The following is a 20616-nucleotide window of genomic DNA, read 5'->3' as shown; positions in this document are numbered from 1 at the left end:
ACAACATTATGAACATAAAAGAACATACAACTTATTAACTCTAAAGAATCAACAAAATTCTATCTCCAGGCACATTCTGCTTACCTGCAGGGCGATGGCGGTGTTGTTCTGTGCTGGGTGAACGCCCACCAGGCCTTCCTCTTTGCGTTTCTTGAATTTCCTAAAGTAGTCCTGTATCAGGAAAGTGGCATAGAACTTCCCCACCGTTACCTCATCATCTGAGTGAACAGACCACACACACGGCTTCGCTGTCAGCAAGTAGATTCAACGCACGCATACACACCTCTGCGGTGACGCACGGTGAGAGACAGAAACTGACGCTAAGAGATGCTTTGTGTTATTCTAACTGCGTACTCCTTGAAAGAGAAAAACAGCTTTGTGAACTTAATGTTAATGAACCCTTTAGAGTTATCTGGATTTCTATACAAATGGCTCCTAAAATATGACCCATTTCTACATTATAAACACAGATGGTCTTAATTAACAAACACCACATACATGAGCAAAATGTGCCGCACATCACAGAACACCAGCGCGTTTTGCTGTTTTAGTCACCTTGAATGCATATACACTACATTAGCTTGTATTTATTTAAAAAAAAAAAAAAAAAAACAAATGTGTTTTATTCCTGTGATGCAACGATCAATCATAAACACCTCTAATCTGATGATTTGCTACTCAAAAAGCATTATCATAAACAACGATTATTCACTATAAAACAACTATCATAAACAACTACTCAAAAAGCATTATCATAAACAACGTTTATTCATTTTAATGCATCTATGCTAAATAAAAGTATTATTTTTTCAATAAAAGTCTTACTGACCAGATAATTTTGAATAAAATTTGTATATAAATAATTATAAATTATATACATATATAACATGCAAAACTTTAATTTAAAATGGGTTGTTTGTCAAATAACACTACCAAGCCATTCATGCTAGAAATATAGATAATTACAATTAATAACTGTTAGGTTTACAAACTTTTATTCAAATAATGGTATAGTAAAAGCAATCAAATGTCAAAATAAATTAATTCTAAGACAAATTATGTCAAGAGGGAAATCTAACTTAAGCTGCTAGTTGTGTTTGGGAACACAGTAGCTGGATTCTAGCTGGTTTAAGCTAGTAATTTGCTGGTTATTAGCTGGTAGACCACCGTGGACCAGTAACAAACCAGCTAGTCAAACAGCTAATGACCAACTTGGACCAACTTGAAACCTGCTATCTTGTTCCAAAATATAACTACCAGCTTAATGTAAATGTCAGTTGTATAATATTTCATATTCACGGTTTGGCACCCATCTAATTTGAATCACCAGATGTGTTAACATATTAGTATATTAGCATGTTAGCATTAGCATAGCAACTGTGAGAGAGATAACTGAAAGTCTGAGGTGAGGGTGGGGGTTTGAAAAAATAAACGCATCAGCTAAGCCATCTAACTTCATTCAAATCTAAACCTAAATGCATTTAAATTCTACTGGGAACATGCAAGCAAGCAACACTGAGCAAAATGTATTAGCACATTAGCATTGCATTTCTGTGGGTGCATTTGTGCATGTCTAAAATAATGTTTTTGAATATGCATTTTCAATCATCTAAATGTATACAGTATAAAGTGTTCATCTGCATATTGTGTTCATGTATGTGTAAGTGTGTGCGCGAGAATCATTCTGAAGCAGGGGTCTGTGTCACTTTTTTTAAACAAGCACGTTGGGGACAGATCAGGAAAGAAGAGGCAACATTAGTTCCATGCCACCACCCTAAAACAGAATTGCTTCAGAATATTCTGAAGATTTGAACTTTTACATGAACAGAAAGACAGTTAATGAGGAACGGAAGCTGCGGAAAAGCTCAAGCAGATACAGGAGAGAGTGACAGCGTAGAAAAGAGAGAGAAACAGAGAGAAAGAGACACATTTTTAGAAGGACACAGCATGCCTGAGTTGCCATGCAAGCCCAAAGCTCAACACACACACACACACACACATAAACACACACCCTTTCTTAAAAATCCTCCCATATACTCTCTCTCTCTCTCACACACACACACACACACACACACACACAAACACACATCATTGAGGCTCAACTGTGGACACAGTGTGGTACCGAGCAGGAGAGGAGAACAATCGCGACACATACAGAACAGAACAAACATCGCAAAGACCCGACCAGGAGAAACTATGATCAAAACAGCAGGAAAAAGCTAGTGCAACAGCTGATGTGTGTGTGTGAGTGTGTGCATGAAACAAATGTACAATATGTCTGCATATGCTACTAAACTGTGTCCAAAAATGTTATTTTTGTTCTTTATCTAAATGGATGATTTAGGTGTGAGTTAAAAATCACACAAATATTATATGTCTATGCACTGTTGTGAATGCGTATTCCCATTAGCGGCCACAATCTCTGAGCTTTATAACTGACCACCAGCAGGGGGCACCACTTGATCCAGAAGTTTCATGCTTGTTCTCTTCCAGATCTTCTTAATCACAGCTCTGAGCTCTTCATTCGCCTGCTCTAGGTTACCTGGTCAAAACACACACCATCAAAAAAACAAAATTTATAAAAAAAAACAACACCCACCAACCAAAAAAAAATAAATCAGGAGAAGAAAAAAAACAAAAAAAATCCTTTATTGTGGTATGGCCAATATCAAAATTAAAAAGCCGACATGTTTCGACCACAATGGTCTTCCTCAGGGCAAAGTGAAAAAATGTAGTTTCTATTCACTACCGTCAACTAGGAATGAAAAAAGGCAAATTTTCAATATTTTGATGACTATAGCTATACATTTACTCTGAACAGCCTAAAAATGGTGATTTATGGGTGATTTCAGAGGAACCACAATTTTTATATAATGTTTAATTCACAAAGTGTAGTAAAATATTTTCCACTGTCCGTTTTTCACTAAATGAATACAAAAAGCAATAACATTAAATGATATTATACTTAAATATACTCATATACACTAGGGTTCAAAAGGGGTCAATAAGATTTTTTTTTTGTGAAAGAAAAAAAATTAAAACTTTTTTAAAAAAAATAACAATAAAAACAAACAAAATTAACACTAAAAAAATTAATAATTAATAAAATAATAAAAAAAAATTAAACAAAAACAATAAAAAAAAACAAACAGCACAATTATTTTCAACACTGTTAATTATAAGATTCACAAAATCAGCATATTAGAATGACTTCTAAAGGATCATGTGACACTGAAGACTGGGGTAATGATGCTGAAAATTCAAAAAAAAAAAATATATATTTTCAAATATACTAAACGACAAAATAAATAATTTAATAATATAACAAAATATCAAAATATCATATAAAATAAATAAATAAATTCATAGATTTTCCAAAAATCCAAAAAAAATCAAAAAAACTCAAAAACCCAAAAACACAATAAATAAAATAAATAAATAGATTAAATGTTTACCTATATTAACATTTGACTAAAACATATTAATACAAATACTAAATTAAAAAAAAAACAATACTACAAATACATAAAAGAAATAAAATACCTTCAATTAATATCCAAACCAATACTACCAGTTCAGCAAAGAATGCACATACCTTCCGTTTTGATCTTCAGTGCAGTTCTCACAAGAGCGAAAAGTGTAGCATTAAACATGACAGTGCCGTCACTGTTCAGAGGCATGTTCATAGCCACCAGCCTCTGGAATAGAGAAACAACAACAGATAGAAAAAAAGAGCGTGAGAAGGTGGGTCGAGTGTGTTTACTAATGTTCAAACGCATTATTTAAAAATGTGTCTTACCTTGCAGGCGACTCTATGAGGACAGAGCTTCCCAAAGCCAAGAGGAGGCTGAATACGGCGCAACAACGTCACTACATCAAGATGTTTTATTCTGCCTCTGCAATAAAATAAGAGAGAGAAACACTGACTGAAAAATTCTCCATTTAGTCTTCATCTTATTGCTATCTTGGACAAGCATCTACCATATTGAGAACTGAGCCGAATTGAATTTGTTTCATAATTGACCAATTGTGCAATATTGACAGTTGTTGAACTGAACTGAATCAACATTTTACTGATTCAAACTGAACAATAGCACCATTGTTTTCTGCTTAAAGCTTATATGAACTTTACACAGTTATTGAACTAAACTGAACCAAAGCTGAACTAACTTGAGCTGAATAATGGCACAAAAGTTGGTTTTAAGAGCTACTTTACAGCAGAATTTTAATTTGTCTCAAATTTGAAGAGGTGTGCATCACTGATTTTGTTATTTTCCTGTTTATTACTGCTTTTTTTTACTGTTTATACGCTGCAATAGAAATAAAGGTGAATTGACAAACACATTTTCACATCCTTACTTGGCCTCTGGATCATACTCTGACCAAATCCTCTTAAATTCATCGAGATGATGTGGCCCCAGAATCGACCAATCACGGGTCAGATAGTCAAAGTTGTCCATGATGACAGCCACAAACAGGTTAATGATCTAAAACAAGACATTATTTAATTTGATTCACATGTGAAGAGTTCAAATGCAAATGCCTCTAAGTGCCATCTGAAATTTTTAGGTTCAGTAATTTTACTCTAATGGCAATGTATAGGTCCTTCTCTATGCAATTAAAGTGAAATAACTGAACATAAATATAGGAGCCTGATAAAAATGCTCATTTCAGAAGAAAATTTCAGACAGCATTTAGAGTCTTTTGAATCTGAACTCTTCATGTACAACTTTTGAGAACAACATTGTTGATCATTTAAAAAAATAACCCTAAAAAATAAACAAAATAAATCCTTTTGGGATTCCAAAATGACAAAACAGTTAATACAGAGACCAAATAATGTCTTTAATAAATTCTTAAAATGCTAAATTATTTTTGGAGGTTTAAAGTAATATCCTAAATAATAATATTATAATAGGTAATTATAAAAATGAGAATAAATCTTTATGTAGTTGGTATGTATGTACCAGGAAGGCGCAGAGCATGTAGAAGGTGATGAAGTAGATGATGGCAAAGTTGCTCCCACAGGTCATCTCTTCTCCAGGATTATAATCTGACTCCGGGTCACACAGCTTCCCTGGCATGCATGCCAACATGATCTCCTGCCAGGCTTCACCTGTTGCACATCTACACCCAAGAAATAATTTATCTGAAATGTAATCCTATAAAGCAGACTGTATCTTACAATAAACACTCTTTTAAACACACAGATAAAGTGGTAGCATATAATAGGGAAAAGAATAAGAACCAAAGGCAAAAACATCTTTAGAAAAACCTAAAAAAACGCCACAAACATCTTTTAACATCCTTACTGTGCCATTCACTGACCTGAAGAGCAGAAGCACAGCCTGAGGAAACGTCTGAAAGTTGTTGTTCCTGTTGATTTGTGTGTGGTCCACCATGGCAATTTTCCCAAACACCTGAAAGATTGCAAACTAAGTTGCACTGTGCTGTATTAAAAGGTCAAGTGTGTAATTTTTGCATGGAATGTGGGTGATTTGCATTTTAGACAAGATATCAGCTACAATTACAGTACTTAAATACTATTTAGCAAAACGGTCATGTTTAATTACAGACAAGACAACCATAAAGACAATGCATAAAAATGACAATACAATAAATAACCCAAATAGATTTGCTATACATATCATTTTTTAATTGGATTTGACTCATTTTTGGTGGCTGTGGTTGCCCATGATACTTTAACAATGTGAAAAGTGATTATTCTTCCTAACTGCTGTGCGTTCATGGGGAGGAAAAAAAGATATTAATATAATTATAAATTACATTTTCTGGAATAAATCTGTTAGTAATTTTGCTGTATTTTGAAAACACAATTTTATATGAATTTGTCTTAATAAAGCAAAAAAGTTGTAAAATAGCACTCTTAAAAATTAGTTTGACAGTTGCATGATAGATTATGAATGTTTCTCACAATTCAGGTGGTATTCAAAAAATACAACTTATTATGAAACTAACCTGCATGCCAATGACAGCATAGATGAAGAAGAGCATGGCTATCAGCAAAGCGACATACGGCAGAGCCTGAGAAAAGAGCATAAAATATATATTACTATGATATAATATTTTTTATAAATCAGGGGTTCCCTGATTAGCTTGTTACCTAAACTATGTAGGAAAGTGGACCTTGAGTTGAGAATGTCTCTGTTACTTGTGTACCCTTTGTTCCCTGAAGGGGGAGACGTCACGTCAGTGGCTGGCGAATTTGGGGATCTTGCCAGAGAGACCAATCCACTTCAAGAGTAACTAAACAAGCCAATGGACATTGACATGCAGAATTCACTTCTGGCCACTACACCTCGCAGCACGGGTATAAGAGGCAGCAGGTGCACCCCATTCATTCATGTTTTCGCTGAGGAGTGGAACCGGGACCTGCCAGCACAGTTGTGGTACAGCAACCGTGGGAACGGGACGTGGCATCTCAGTTCCCTTCTTCAGGGAACGAGGGTTACACAAGCAACCTAGACGTTCCCTTACAGTTGTTCACTCCCGACGTCACGTCGGTGACTAACGAATTTGGGAATCCCTACCAATGCGCCACAGGGGCTGACACCCTCCAGTGCCCTATGTAGGCCTCCTGACCCTTCCTATAAGGCAGACGATAGGACCGGGCTAAGAAGGTCGATTACTGCTGTTCCTCGAGCAACCTAAACAGTAAGATTTGGATAACACTGGGAAAGCGTGCCACGCTGCAGAGTCACCTCCTCCCAGAGGGGAGTTGAGTGACATTTACTCTTGTGGAATAACCTGTAGGGCCCTATTGCACATGGAAGTCTCTGAGATGGCCCAGGGCTGCATCATTTTTGAGACAGCAGAATGTAGTCCAGCCATCAGAGTGCTGGAGGACTTGACAGGGTTAGCCCGGTTAGGGAACTCTCTGGAGAACTAGGCATTAAGGATGTCGCAAAAAGACTCTGAACCAGGCCTCTCAGTGCCACTACGCATTTGAGGTGAGAACCCAGGAGGACACCGGTTCGACACATAGGCTATAGAACCCAGCAAACATGTAAGGAGTTGCGCAGCCCGCAGCCCTACAAATATCTGCTAGCAAGGCACCACGGGCCAGTGCCCAGGACAATGCAACACCCCTAGTGGAGTGAGAAGGCAGCCTGAGCGGGCAGGGCACACCTTGTGTTTCATAGGCCAAGGTGATGGCGTCCACTATCCAGTGGGTCATCCTCTGCTTGGAGACAGCCTTCCCCTTCTGCTGTCTTCCGTAACAGACAAAGAGATGCTCTGAGGTCCTAAAGCTCTGAGTTCTATCCACGCAACATAAACCTTAAGGGTGAAAGGGGACAGTCTACGATCCAACCCTTGCTGTAAGAAGCAAAGCACGGCTCTGATCAAACATTTCCAGGGGTCGTAACGGTGAGAGGAACACCAATCGATGAACAGGTTCCACTTCAAAGCATAGGCCCATCTCATGGACGGTGCTTGTGCTGAAGCGATAGTGAGAGCTACCTCCTGGGGTAGGTCGCCTAGTACCTCCGTCTCCCATCCAGGGACAACACATTGAGTTTTCACAGGTCCGGAAGTGGGTGCGAGAGGGTGCCCCGTCTCTGAGAAAGCAGATCCTTCCTCAGTGGAATCGGCTGGGGTGGGTATTATCGCAAAGAGTATGAGTTCTGGGAACCCTGTGGGAATCCTGTTGGGCCAATATGGAACCACTAACAAGACCTGTGCGAGTAGGCTCACTGGGGGGAATGCATATTTGCGCAGGCCCAGGGGCCAGCTGTGTGTCAGCGCATCTGTGCTGAGTGTCGCCTCGGTTAGTTTCTGTGTTTTTCTCGGGTGGTTTCTGGAGATGCAAACAGGTCTACCTGAGCAACCCTGAACCGACTCCGAGCCGAGCTCATTGGCTGCCCGATTGAACACTCTTGGGCTGTGGCTGGCACGAAGGGACCTCAGATGCTTCTGACTCCAGAGGAGGAGGTGGCGGGTGAGTTGCAACATGCGACAGAAGTGTAAACCATCTTGCCGGTTGATATATGCAACAGTCGTAGTATTGTCTGTGCGGACCAGTACGTCCCTGCCCCGAAGGAGCCCTCTGAGGCGGCTCAGGGCAAGGTCCTCCGCCAGCAACTTGAGGCAATTGATATGGCAATGTAGTTGGGGACCCATCCACACCCCTGGCACTCCATGCCCATTGCACGTAGCTCCCCAACCGGTGGCCGAGGCATCTGTGAAAACCACCACATGCCTGGATACCTGTTCCAGGGGCATTCCTGCCTGAACGAACGAAGGATCCGAACACGGGCTTAAGGTTCTTGGACAGGCTGGTGTAATCTGAACCAGGTGAGTGCAGCGTAGCCATGTCAATCTTAGGACTCGGCCATGGATCCAGTGCTGACGCAGTCTCATATGGAGCAGACCGAGCTGAACTACTGCAGCGGCTGCAGCCATATGCCCCAGGAGCCTCTGAAACAATTTCAGTGGGACAGCTGTCCTGCCTGATAAAGTGTTGAGGCAGTTCAGCACTGACTGAGCACATTTCTGGGTAAGGCGTTCTGTCTAGTTGACCGAATCCACTTCCATTCCAAGAAAAGAGATCCTCTGCGTTGGCTCTGAGTTTGCTCTTTTCCCAGTTGACCTGAAGACCCAACTGGCTGAGTTGTCGGAGCACCACATCCCTGTGTGCGCACAACTGATTGCGAGACTGTCTAAGTTTGAGGCTGTCATCGAGATAGTTGAAGATGCGAACATCCTGTTCTCTCGAGGGAACAAGGGCTGCCTTAAAGGGACAGCCCGAAGGGCAGGACCTTGTACTGATATGCCCAACCCTCGAAGGCAAAACACAGGAATGGCCTGTGTCGCGAGAGGATCAAGACATTAAAGTACGGCTAGAGGGACCAGCTCTATCATGTCCTTCGCCAGCAGGACTGAGATTGCCACATGCAAGACAGGGGTATCGACAGTTTTTACTGATGTGAACCGGATGCCCCTGAACTTGGGAGGACGCCGGGCGAATTGAACCTTAGAAGAGCCACTTTGGAGAGAATCGAATATGCAAAGTACAGTATGCTGTTTTGTGTCAGCAGCACCGTACACTGATACGCTGTTTACCGCATACAGATGTTTTATACGTTGTTTATGAATGTGATACTCTCCAAAATTACGAAATAGATACACTCCAAAATACACATATATAAATAAAAGAATGAGACACATTGTTAAATAAAGATGTTATTTTTGTTTTCTTTGTGCACAAAAAGTATTCTCGCAGCTTCGTAAAATTACAGTTGAACCACTGATGCCACATGGATTATTTTAACGAACTCCTTGCTAAGTTTCTGAGCCTTGACTGTGGTAGTATCCTTGCTGTCTATGGGAGGGTCAGAGAGCTCTCGGAATGCATCAAAAACATCTTAAGTTTTGTTCCAAAGATGAACAAAGGTCTTACAGGTTTGGAACGACATGAGGTTTAATTGCATGAGGAGTAATTAATGACATAATTTTAATTTTTGGGTGAACTATCCCTTTAAGCTTCAAATTCCATTCTAAGTAAAATAAAATAAAATAATGTAAAATTTGTTATGCTGGGTTCAATTAACCCCAAAAAGTAACTAAAGAAACTAAAGAAGCTAAATGATAACGGACACCTTTCTGATAAAATGCATACAGTAACTGCTTTGTGATAAAAACAAAGGTAGACAGTTTCAATAATATCTGGCATTTCATTAGGTTAGAATAACATCTGACCTGGAAGGACTTGATGAAGGTCCAGAGCAGGGTTCGGATGCCCTCCCCCCTGCTCAGTAGCTTGACCAATCGCATCACTCGGAAAAGACGGAAGAAGGTGATTGAAATGCGAGCGCTGTCTTCAGTGTTCTGTGGGTGCAGAGTCAGCATTAGTGAACCAATCAGGAGAAAGATAAAACACAGGGCATCTGGCTGTATTCAGGCAGTCTGACCAGCAGAGAGAAGCACAATATAATTTCAAAGCACATAAATTTAAATTATGTAAAAAACAAAAAACAAATTTGAAACTTCAGTGCTTTTTAAAAGAGTATTTAGACTGGTTTGACTGATCCATAAACACTACCAAAAACAATAGACTGGTTTGACTGATCCATAAACACTACCAGAGACCCTGCGTTTCATGCTTATCCTAGAGAGAAAAGGAAGGGGGTACAGGGGTGCATGCTGGGTAAAAATACAAAAAAAAAAACAAAATCAAACAAACCTCGCCATACTTGACTGCACGCATCAGCACAAGCATGGCACTCTTGACCCAGAGTTACTTCATGCCAACTTACAGTGGGCCCCCAAACCTCACAGGTTAAAGGTCAGTTTGAGGTCACAACCTTACCTGACCTGATCCGACCTAATCTGACCTGACTTCAGGGGCCCCTTAACCATGCAGCAGTGTCAGCGCTACAAACGTGAGGGGCCGACGACCCCACACATACGCACACACACACATACACACACACACAGTTTGTCACGTTTGGGTGACACTCCCCTGATTGACAAAATAGTCAAATGATGTAAAACCAAAGCAAAATCTTGACAAACAAAGCAAACAAAGAAAAAGCAAACATAAATATAAAGCCAAAACTCAACAAATCGAAGTCAGGGTGGGTTAAGATGAAAGGAAACGATGTTTAATCAAGATTTCAGAACTCAAACGGAAACCTGAAAAGGAATGCAGACTGTAAAACTGGGCTAAAAGCCCAAGAGGGGCAGATTTTCTTACCCCTGTCTCATCCACCTGAGGTGCCTCTGTGGGCTTTAAAATCAAAGACCTGAATTAATCACTCACACATATCGTTTGCACAGCCACTTACGCTTTAAAACGCATTCACAACATTCACAGGCACTCAAAATATGACAAACTCTACAATAACATTTCTAACCAGATCAGCAAACCTGCTCAAACAACCTTCCATTCAAAACTGCTTATAAGGACTGAAAAATGACCAGTGACCAGAGACAAACAGGACTAGATTCACATAAGGGGCTTATATAACATGTGACACAAACACAAACACACACACAAAAAAACCAACACAAAAAAACACACAAACAAAAACACACAACACACACAAACAGGACAGTGAGGGACTTGCGCACACTTATGCAATGATTACAACTTTGTAAACAAGAGCGTATCCAAAAAAAAAACACTAAGCAACAGCAAAAGACACAAGTATAACAAACCCACAATGCCACGTTATGAAATTTACACTCTTCTATATTCACTGTCTAGATTAACAAACAGTGTCAATCCTGTGATGCAAATGACAGCTGCAAATAGATGAACGCTATAATGATGTACGATTAAATAGAATTATTTACAATACAGAATATTTAGTGAAATATTCATAAGTTAACTAGCAACCAATACCACAGTGAAAACATATCTGGTTTTGTAATAATTAACATAATTTATGTACAGAATATGCTTCTGAAATGTCCTGCCATAATAATTTATTATGTCCACCAATGTCAACTGTAATGTATTTTTGCTCAATTAAACGACTTTAAATTTAGCATTGTTATTGCAAAGATTAACATGTTTTCACATGCACACAAAATAAACTGGCAACACATTTGGTTCTGAGAACAGATCAGTTCTTGACTCTGAAAGAACAAAAAACAAAAACCACATTCATCAACATTAAAGCACTCACACAGTGGGAAGAAAATTCAGCTTGTAATCAGAAAAAAAGGTGAATCCTTCTTCTGTGCAGAAAGACTCCAGACAGATATGGCTTCAGTCACACAGCCTGACATCTCTCGTCTATAGCTATTTACATTTGCATGAGAAGCAGAAATTATAAGATGCAGTTTTTGGCTGTAGCATTTATGGTGCATGCGTTAAGCAGTCAGGCACAATGTATTTCTCGCACGCGCTCTAGCCATAACAGCAACACAAGACTTGAAGGAGCTCAGTGTTCCAGTAGCACCACAGCATCTCCATGCATGTGCCCTGCAAAAGAGACACCACCCGAGGGTGCTCTAACAGCCCAATGCAAGAGAGGAAAGAAAGAAAGAAAGAAAGAAAGAAATGAAAAATTAATAAAGGAAGGAAGAGAGAAGGAAAGGAAGAAGATGAAAAGAAAAGAATGAAAGAAAGAAAAAAAAGGGGGAAAGAAAAGGAAGGAGAGATTGAGAAAAAGGAAGGAAAAGAAAGAAAGAAAAGGAAGGAAAGAGGAAAGGAAGGAAAGCAAAACCAAGAGAAACAAAAGACAAATAAGAAAGATGGTGGAAAAGAAAAAAGAAAGGAGGGAAAAACTAAGGACATAATTGGAGAAGAAGGAAGAAAGGGAAGGAAAAGAAAGCAGTAAAGAGGAAAAGAAGAAAGAAAGAAAAAAGAAGGAAAGAAAAAAAAAGGTGAGAAAAGAAAGAGAAAAAAAAGTTAAGAAAGGATGAAGAAAGGAATGGAAGGAAATAAGAAAGGCAGAAAGAAAGGAAAAATTAATAAAGGAAAAAATTAATAAAGGAAGTGGCAGAAAAGAAAAGGAAGGAAGGAGAGATGGGAGAAAAGAAGAAAGTAAAAGTAAAGAAAAGAAATAAAGAATTCAGAAAGGAGAAAGGAAAGAAAAGAAAGTGAAAAGAAAGGAAGGAAGGAAAGAATGAAGGGTGAAGGGAGGAAGTAGAGAAAAAAAACAAAAAAAAAAAAAAAAAAAAAAAAAAAAAATAAAGCAAAAAAGAAGGAAGGAAGGAAGTAGAGAAAGAATGAAGGCAGAAATGAAATAAAGCAAAAAAGAAGGAAGGAAGGAAGTAGAGAAAGAAAGCAGAAATTAAATAAGGAAAAAAAGAAAAATAAAGAAGGAAAGAAGGAAGGATGGAGGGAGGAGTAAGGGAAGAAAGAAATAAAAAGAAGGGAAAACAAAGAAGGAAGGAATGAAGGTAAGAAAAAGAAAGCAAGAAAAAGAATTAAGACAGAAGAAAAATCTACTAAAAAATAAAAAAAGAAAGAAAAAAAAAAAAAGAAAAAAAAAGAAATTAAACAGAAATTTAATGAGGAAAAAAAAATAAAGAAGGAAGGAAGGAAGGACGGAGGGAAGGAGAAAAAGTAAATAAAAAAGGAAAAACAAGGAAGAAAGGAGGTATGTGAGAAAAGGAAAACAAGAAAGAAATAATAAAGAAGTAAAGAAGGAAAAAAGGAAGGAAGAAAGGAAGGAAGGAAGTGAGCAATAAGCAGTAATGGAGGTCATGCAGCCTGTCTGACGTCTACACACCTGCTCTACTCAAGCTCTCTCCTCTGAGGAAGACAGAACAGAGAGACAGAAAATCCATTCTTAATCTAATGAGCCTGTGCTGCCTTCACATCTATCTGTCTAGATCTAGATACAACAATTAATAAAAATAATAAAAAAAAATAAAAAAAAAAAAAACTCCCAGAACCCATACTCCTTACAATGTGAACATCCACTTATACTAATTAGAAATATACTCCCAGAACCCAGACCCCTGACAATGTGGGTGGTCACTGTTGTGAGCTCTGTGATTCTACACGTGTTGTTTCTTTCTCTGTGAACATCTCTGTATACTAGAATGATAGTGCTTTGTTTGCTAGTGATTAAACGCTCAGCTTTGATATTTTGATTATTCATTATTTAAATCAGCTCTGAGCTCCAGGGCCATTCTGTCTGGAGGTGAACAGGAGGTGCTGAAAGAGAGGAAGTTTAAACTTCAAACGGACTACACCGCTTGGGCACTGACCGGAGGAGAATGGAGCGGGTGGCCGAGCGCCATCTGCAGAAAATGAAGCTAATGTTAGCAGCTACATATCCCAGCATGCAACAGGGGATGTGCAAACCAGTCACTCCAACCACTGCAAGATTGGGTGAAAGTCACACATACCCCTGAATGGGGAGTGATAAGTATAGATATAAGCATGATAGATCCGACAGCAAGACATATATGTGTAGAAACAAAGGATTTGCATCTGCTGTCTTTGATCTAATGCTTTATATCTATAATTGAAAAATTTGCAAGCCTGAAAGCCACTAAAAACAATGTGATACAATGAGTTTCACAAGGCTTTTAAAACAACTTAATCATTATAAAAAACTAAAATTCTTTAATAATTTCATCACCATTCTTTGTAATACCATTAAATCATTTTTAAACAACTTCCTGGCCATTCTTTGTAATATCATCAAAATAAATGTGTCCTAAAAGTGGTCCACATCATGACGTTTTTCCACGACTTCTTAAACAAATGACTAAAAAGCATCATAAATGTGTCCTAAAACATATACAAACCATTGACGTTTTTCCACGACTTCTTAAACATACATTAACTTTGTATAACCGAAAAATCATTAATAATCTGATACACACTAAAAAAATTTAATTCATAGGATTAAAGTCAAAAAAACTTATTCATTCACAAAAACAGTCCTAAAAAAAAAAAAAAAACATACATCAACTCCCCAACCCAACTACAAGAATATCTAATAGCAGAAAATGATCAAGGAACAAATACAAACATTTAAATAACCCAAACACACAAAACATATTAAAAAAATAACATAATCATACAGAAAACTAAAAAAAAAAATAAAAAAATACAATAACAATATTATTATATATCTATCTAACTTACTCATTTAAAAAATAAAAAACGATACATTAACCAATACATTATTCAAAATGTCAGAAGAAAAAAGGTTTAGAACAACATGAAGAATAAATAAAAGATTTAAATTTATATTTTTTGACTACCACCCCAAAAAAATTTTAAAAAACCTAGCTGATGGCAATAATCTAGTTTAATAAACTTGACGGAAGACCTTGTGAAACCTCTTGATGATTTTATCACCACTGAGAAGCACAAAGACAGCAGCAAACAAAGAAACAGAGGAAAACACAGACAAAAAGAAACAGACACATACAGAGACAAGACACAGTCACTGTCTAATTCTCTCTCACACACAAACATCCACAAACTCCCATTAATTCATATCACATGTCCACATTCAAACAATACAAGGACACCAAAGACTCCACAAACACAAATACAACACATCTAATGAAAATGGCCACAATACAACACCTACAGGGACATACAATACACACATATATACATTTATATATGGACGCTGGGACATGAGAAACACCAGAAAAATAGCACTGTAGCTCAGACAGCAGAGTGACAGCCATGTGAAGACTAATATACTGTACATGTGTGCATATTCCCTATTATATGTCTGAAACTGGACAGTATTTGTGAGATACAGGATTTTAAGTAGCACCACCCAAGACACACACTGAAACTCAACCATTGCTCTTAAAAGAACACCATCACTTCCCAACACCACCCTCTTTATGCCCAACATTAAATGTAATAAAAACATATTAAAAAATAAATGTGTATGTAATGTATGTGACCCTGGACCACAAAACCAGTCTTAAGTGTAATTTTTTTGAAATTGAGATTTATACATCATTTGAAAGCTAAATAAATAACCTTTCCATTGATATATGGTTTATTAGGATCAGACAATATTTGGCCGAGATACAACTATTTAAATATCTGTAATCTGAGGGTGCAAAAAAATAAAATAAAAATAAAAAAATAAAAAAAAAAATAAAAAAAATAATAATAAAAAAAATATACTAATATTATATAAATTTAAAAAGCCATTGAAGTTGTCCAAATGAATTCTTAGAAATGCATATTTCTCATCAAAAATTAAGTTCTGATATATTTACGGTAGGAAATTTACTAAATATCTTCATGGAACATGATCTTTACTTAATATCCTAATGATTTTTGGCATAAAAGAAAAATCGATAATTTTGACCCATACAATCTTTTTTTGGCTATTGCTACAAATATACCCCAGCGACTTAAGACTTAAGGTTTTGTGGACCAGGGTCACATATATATATATATACATACAGTAATATATATATATATATATGTGTGTGTGTGTGTGTATGTGTGTGTGTGTGTGTGTAAAATAAAATAAGAAAATAAGAAAAACTTAATCTTAAAAAAATAGCAATGGTGCCTAAATGAAATAAAAGCATTAAAATTAATAAATGAAATTAAAGCTAAATAAAAGTAAAAATGACTAAAAATAAAATCATAGCACATAACAAAATTACTAAAATGTTAAATAAAATGAAAACTAACCATCTAAATTTTAAATCTGTTTCAAAATGTCAAAATATTAACAATATTCGTATAAAAATACACTATTATTATTAACAAAACTCTAGAATCTGTTTTATTTCTACAAGCATACAATTAAGCTGTTGAAGTTTCCACATCAACTTCATTTTAAGTGTGATGCCAAAAAGTGATGGTCTGTTCCTTTAACATGTCATCAACCTTCCTTCCCACAAAAACTAATCATTAATACTGATTTGGCTTGTAATCAGTAAAGCAAAGGCGGTGGGAGCTTTACTTCATTACACAAAATCAGCAAGGCACAAATATGCTCTTTTTTCTGAACTGATCTTGATGAAAACTCTTAAACCAGCACAAAATTGTCAATCTTTTGATGAGGACATTTTTGTCCTCTCAGCACTTCAGGAATAAAGTTATGATGAAGCAGAACACAAGCAAACAGGAGAACACATCTTGCCATACTTGCCTCTACAAGTTTCTATGGAGACAGAATGGAAGAACAAGCGTTAGACAAACCAGCTAAAGGATTTCTGCAGTTCTCACTGCATTTACACACATTTGAACGAGAGACCACAGACATATGGTCAACACAAACACACAACAAAAAGGTTGTTTTCTCAGCAGCAGAGTCCTCGGGGTTTTGTTTCAGATAAGCAGCGGAAACAGAAAGTGTTAGATGTTTGACCTCAATTCACATTAAAGACAACATATAGTGAAACCTTGCAAAAAAAACATCAGTCATGTGACGTTTATAATTTATAATACATCTGGTGTGCAGATCACTGTAATATTAATACTGTACATTTCATAGAAGAATTCATCTTATTTTCATCATATGATTAATCATATGTCTGTAAGATATATTTTTTTTTGGGGGGGGTGGTCACAAAACAATTTTATTCATCAAAGATGCATTAAATTGATCAAACGTGACAGTAAAGGTATTTATAATGCAACAAAAATTACTATTTTAAAAAAGCTGAAAAAATGGTCTTGTTTTACACAAAAATAAGAATAAGAATTGACAATCAGAATTTTTTTTGGAGACGCAAATCAGCATATTAGAATAATTTCTGAAGGATCATGTGACACTGAAGACTGGAGTAATGCTGCTGAAAATTCAACTTTGCATCACATGATTACATTTTAAAATGTATTAAAATTGAAAACAGTTATTTTGAATTGTAATTTTTCACAATAATACTGTTTTTACTGTACTTCTGATCAAATAAGTGCAGCCTTGGTATGCATAAAATATTTATTTTAGATTTTTTAATATATTTATATATTATTTATGTTTTAAATACAAAATAAAATACAATTAATATAAAAAAATTGTTTGTTTAATAAAAATACATTTAAATAGAAATTTAAAATTAAGGCAAATAAAATATCTATTTTGTTAAAGCTGGCTGCACACTAGATGATTTTCAAATCTTAACTGATTTTAAAACTATGGGAAACCACAGACAAGAAGACAGTTAATCCGATTTTTAGCCTTACAATCCTCTGAATGCACACACTAGATGACTTGACCAGACCGCGAGACCACACACTTGATAACAACGATCAGGGCCGATTTCCAGTGACACGCACATCTCACGGCCACTGCGCGTAGGGCGCCAAGTGCTTGGGGGGCACCAAAAAATCTGGGTCGTGAAAAAAATCATCACAGAGGACAATCAACATTGTCACAAATGAAATATCCCGGACGTGCGGTCCTGTTTCAAAGTGTAAACCTAGACCAAAGTATAGAAAAAGGTGATCTCCTGTGCCAGTCTCCCTCTGGTGCTTCCCCACCTCCCAGTGGTCTGTTCGATTATGCATTTGGCATGGACATGGCCTTGAAAAGGCTGCCGGTGTGCGGAAAAAAGCTTGCTCGCTCTCATGATCGCTACCGTCGCGGGTATGTAAGACGTTTTAAATAAACATGTGAGGCAGCCCGATCAAGTAGTATCGATGTAAGTTCGTTCCGATGCTACGTTTGCGACAAGCCGCAAAAAATACCACACCCCCCAAAATCTCCCCGGTGCAAAATTTTTTGAAAAAAAAACCCCTTGCCAAAAACCCCAAAATAAGCCAACCCCCCCCAAACCTTCCCGGGGTTCAAAATAGATGTGGTGTTGCAAAGCTATTGGTGGTTTGAAAATCAGCCTTCAAAAATGTCCTCCTAGTCTGTGTGGCCAGCCTTAATTTGAAACGTGATATACTCTAGATATGCAAGAGGTTCGGCCAACGACAATATGTAAAATATATATAAAAAAAAAAACCACAATATATTTTTATATTTTCAAATTCACAGATTTTCACCCGTCCCCTTTTTAAAATAGCCAATATAAAGGTCCACTGAAGTGCTTTGAAACACGCAGAGACACTCAGACGTTATTTAAACAAAAACAGCAATTAAATCAGTCCCGAAACACTCATAAAATATCCAACATGACAGTTATTTCAAGCGTGAAAAAACAAAGGAAGTCAACATTGTCAGCTGACTCCGTCGCGTGCCCTGTTTTAAAATAAAGTATAGTAATATGTTCGTTTGGCATGTTTGTGGACCAGAGCGCTTGAATTGGCTTGGTAATGTCAGCCGCATTTGACAGCATTATTCGTTGACGCTACGCCTCAATCGGGAGCAGATAGGCTATCGTAAAATATAGAATTAACAAACGAAACCAGACTTCGCTTGCGCCCCAGACGAAAAATTACGGCCCCACAATTTACACGTGTCTGCAACCGTTCCCTATCACCTTAAATAGTGCAGTACGGCCAGCCTTATTCACAATACAGAAATATGCAGTTAGAGAATTGTAAGGTTTAATGTTATATTATAGGTAAATAATAATCTTATTTTGTCATTGTTTTGGAGCAGACTAGCTTATAGATAATCTTAAACCCAACATATTCATACCAAAAGCCAAAACAATTAAATTTTGATTTCATGGAGACTTTAAATATATAGGTAAATAATAATATGGGGTCCTTAATTTACATATTTATATATCTTTAAATAAATTTTTTTAATATCATACAAATATTACCTTAATACAAAACAATCTGATCTCTTAAACAAACCAAGTTTTTTTTTTTTTTTACAATTTGTACTTTTGTACAATACAATGAACAATTTTGTCATTGTTGAGTCGCCACTTGATGTCGGATGTAAAATCTGGGCTCTGAAGCAAACCAAGTAGAGATCCACTGATTAAACCATAAAGGGTTACTAAAATTCATTCATTAATCTAGTTAACATATACTCTTGTGGATATAATTTGTGTTGGGCACCAGACATGGTTTTTTTGCAAGGCTTCTAAACTTAGAAAGGTGAATACGGTTGTACTTACGTTGACTTCAGTGATAGCAATATCTACGACGCTACCGACAACAATTAAGGCGTCAAACGTGTTCCATGCATCAGTGAAATAATGCTGTTAATAAACGATACACCACACACAAGGAGGAGGGGGAAGGAAATGATTGGAGAAAGAATGAGGGTGAAAAGAAAGAAAAACAGATGTTAGATCTCAGCAGTCAAAGAAATCAGCTGTCAGTTGAAAAGTAGCTCATCCTGAGCTGAAAGCGAGTCTGTCTGAAATAAAGGGCTGAGACGGGTGAGCAGATATTAGAGGGGACAGAGCCTACAACTGTGCTGTACTTACATCAATCTCACTCAGCACTATGTCTACAATGCTGCCGATCACAACCAAAGCATCAAAGACATTCCAGGCGTCCCCAAAATACCCCTGAGAAATGCAAAGGGGCGGACGGCCAGGAAATATATGTGATGATTAGCAATAAGTTGCTGTACATATCTGATTATACAGAAATTATTACTTAAAAAAAAAAACTAAATATTAGCTTCTCAGCTGATTAAATAAATAATAATAATAATTATACAATAATGGAAATACAATAGAACATAAACATCTTTTTTATTCAATTTGAAATTTTTAAGATATTTAAGATTTATTCTATTCTGTTTAACAAGGTAACATTTTTAATTTTCATTTAATTTAACATGATTTATTGAAATTAAAAATGAAACTTTATTTTTTTTGCATATTTGTCACACTTTCAAAACAAACAAATATAAATACAACACACAGAAAAAGTTTTTTTTTTTTTATTTTTTTTGCATATTTGTCACACTTTCAGATCAAACTAATTGCAATATTACACACAGAAAATGCAAGTAAATACAAAATGCAGTTTTTAAATGATGATTTCATTTATTACTTAAAAAAAGCTGGCCCTACCTGGCCCTACGTGAAAAATTATTTGCCCCCTCCTGTTAAATCATGAAAGAACAGATGAGAAACAAAATAGTTGATATGTATCAGTCTGGAAAGGGTTATAAAGTCATTTTTAAGGCTTTGGGATTCCAGTGAACCCGTCCAGAGCCATTATCCACAAAAGGAGAAAACTTGGAACAGTGATGAACCTTCCCAGGAGTGGCCGGCCTACCAAAATTACTCCAAGAGCGCAACGACGACTCATCCAGGAGG

The 20616-nt window shown here is 36.9% G+C and overlaps 1 protein-coding gene across 1 annotated transcript in view; it reads right to left on the bottom strand.

Annotated features, from left to right (window-relative positions):
- cacna1da (calcium channel, voltage-dependent, L type, alpha 1D subunit, a) overlaps positions 1-20616 on the bottom strand; it is a 100920-nt gene that overhangs the window by 10244 nt on the left and 70060 nt on the right. The window contains 11 exon segments of the mRNA XM_042733812.1: positions 85-218; positions 2441-2542; positions 3596-3698; positions 3800-3896; positions 4360-4487; positions 4968-5127; positions 5329-5420; positions 5980-6045; positions 9721-9849; positions 10718-10750; positions 19456-19539. Coding sequence (XP_042589746.1) covers positions 85-218; positions 2441-2542; positions 3596-3698; positions 3800-3896; positions 4360-4487; positions 4968-5127; positions 5329-5420; positions 5980-6045; positions 9721-9849; positions 10718-10750; positions 19456-19539 — 1128 coding nt within the window.

The sequence above is a fragment of the Cyprinus carpio genome, chromosome B11 (assembly GCF_018340385.1).
Source record: "Cyprinus carpio isolate SPL01 chromosome B11, ASM1834038v1, whole genome shotgun sequence".
Taxonomy (NCBI): domain Eukaryota; kingdom Metazoa; phylum Chordata; class Actinopteri; order Cypriniformes; family Cyprinidae; genus Cyprinus; species Cyprinus carpio.
Note: the sequence above shows the minus strand (reverse complement) of the source record. Positions and strands in the feature narration are given on the sequence as shown.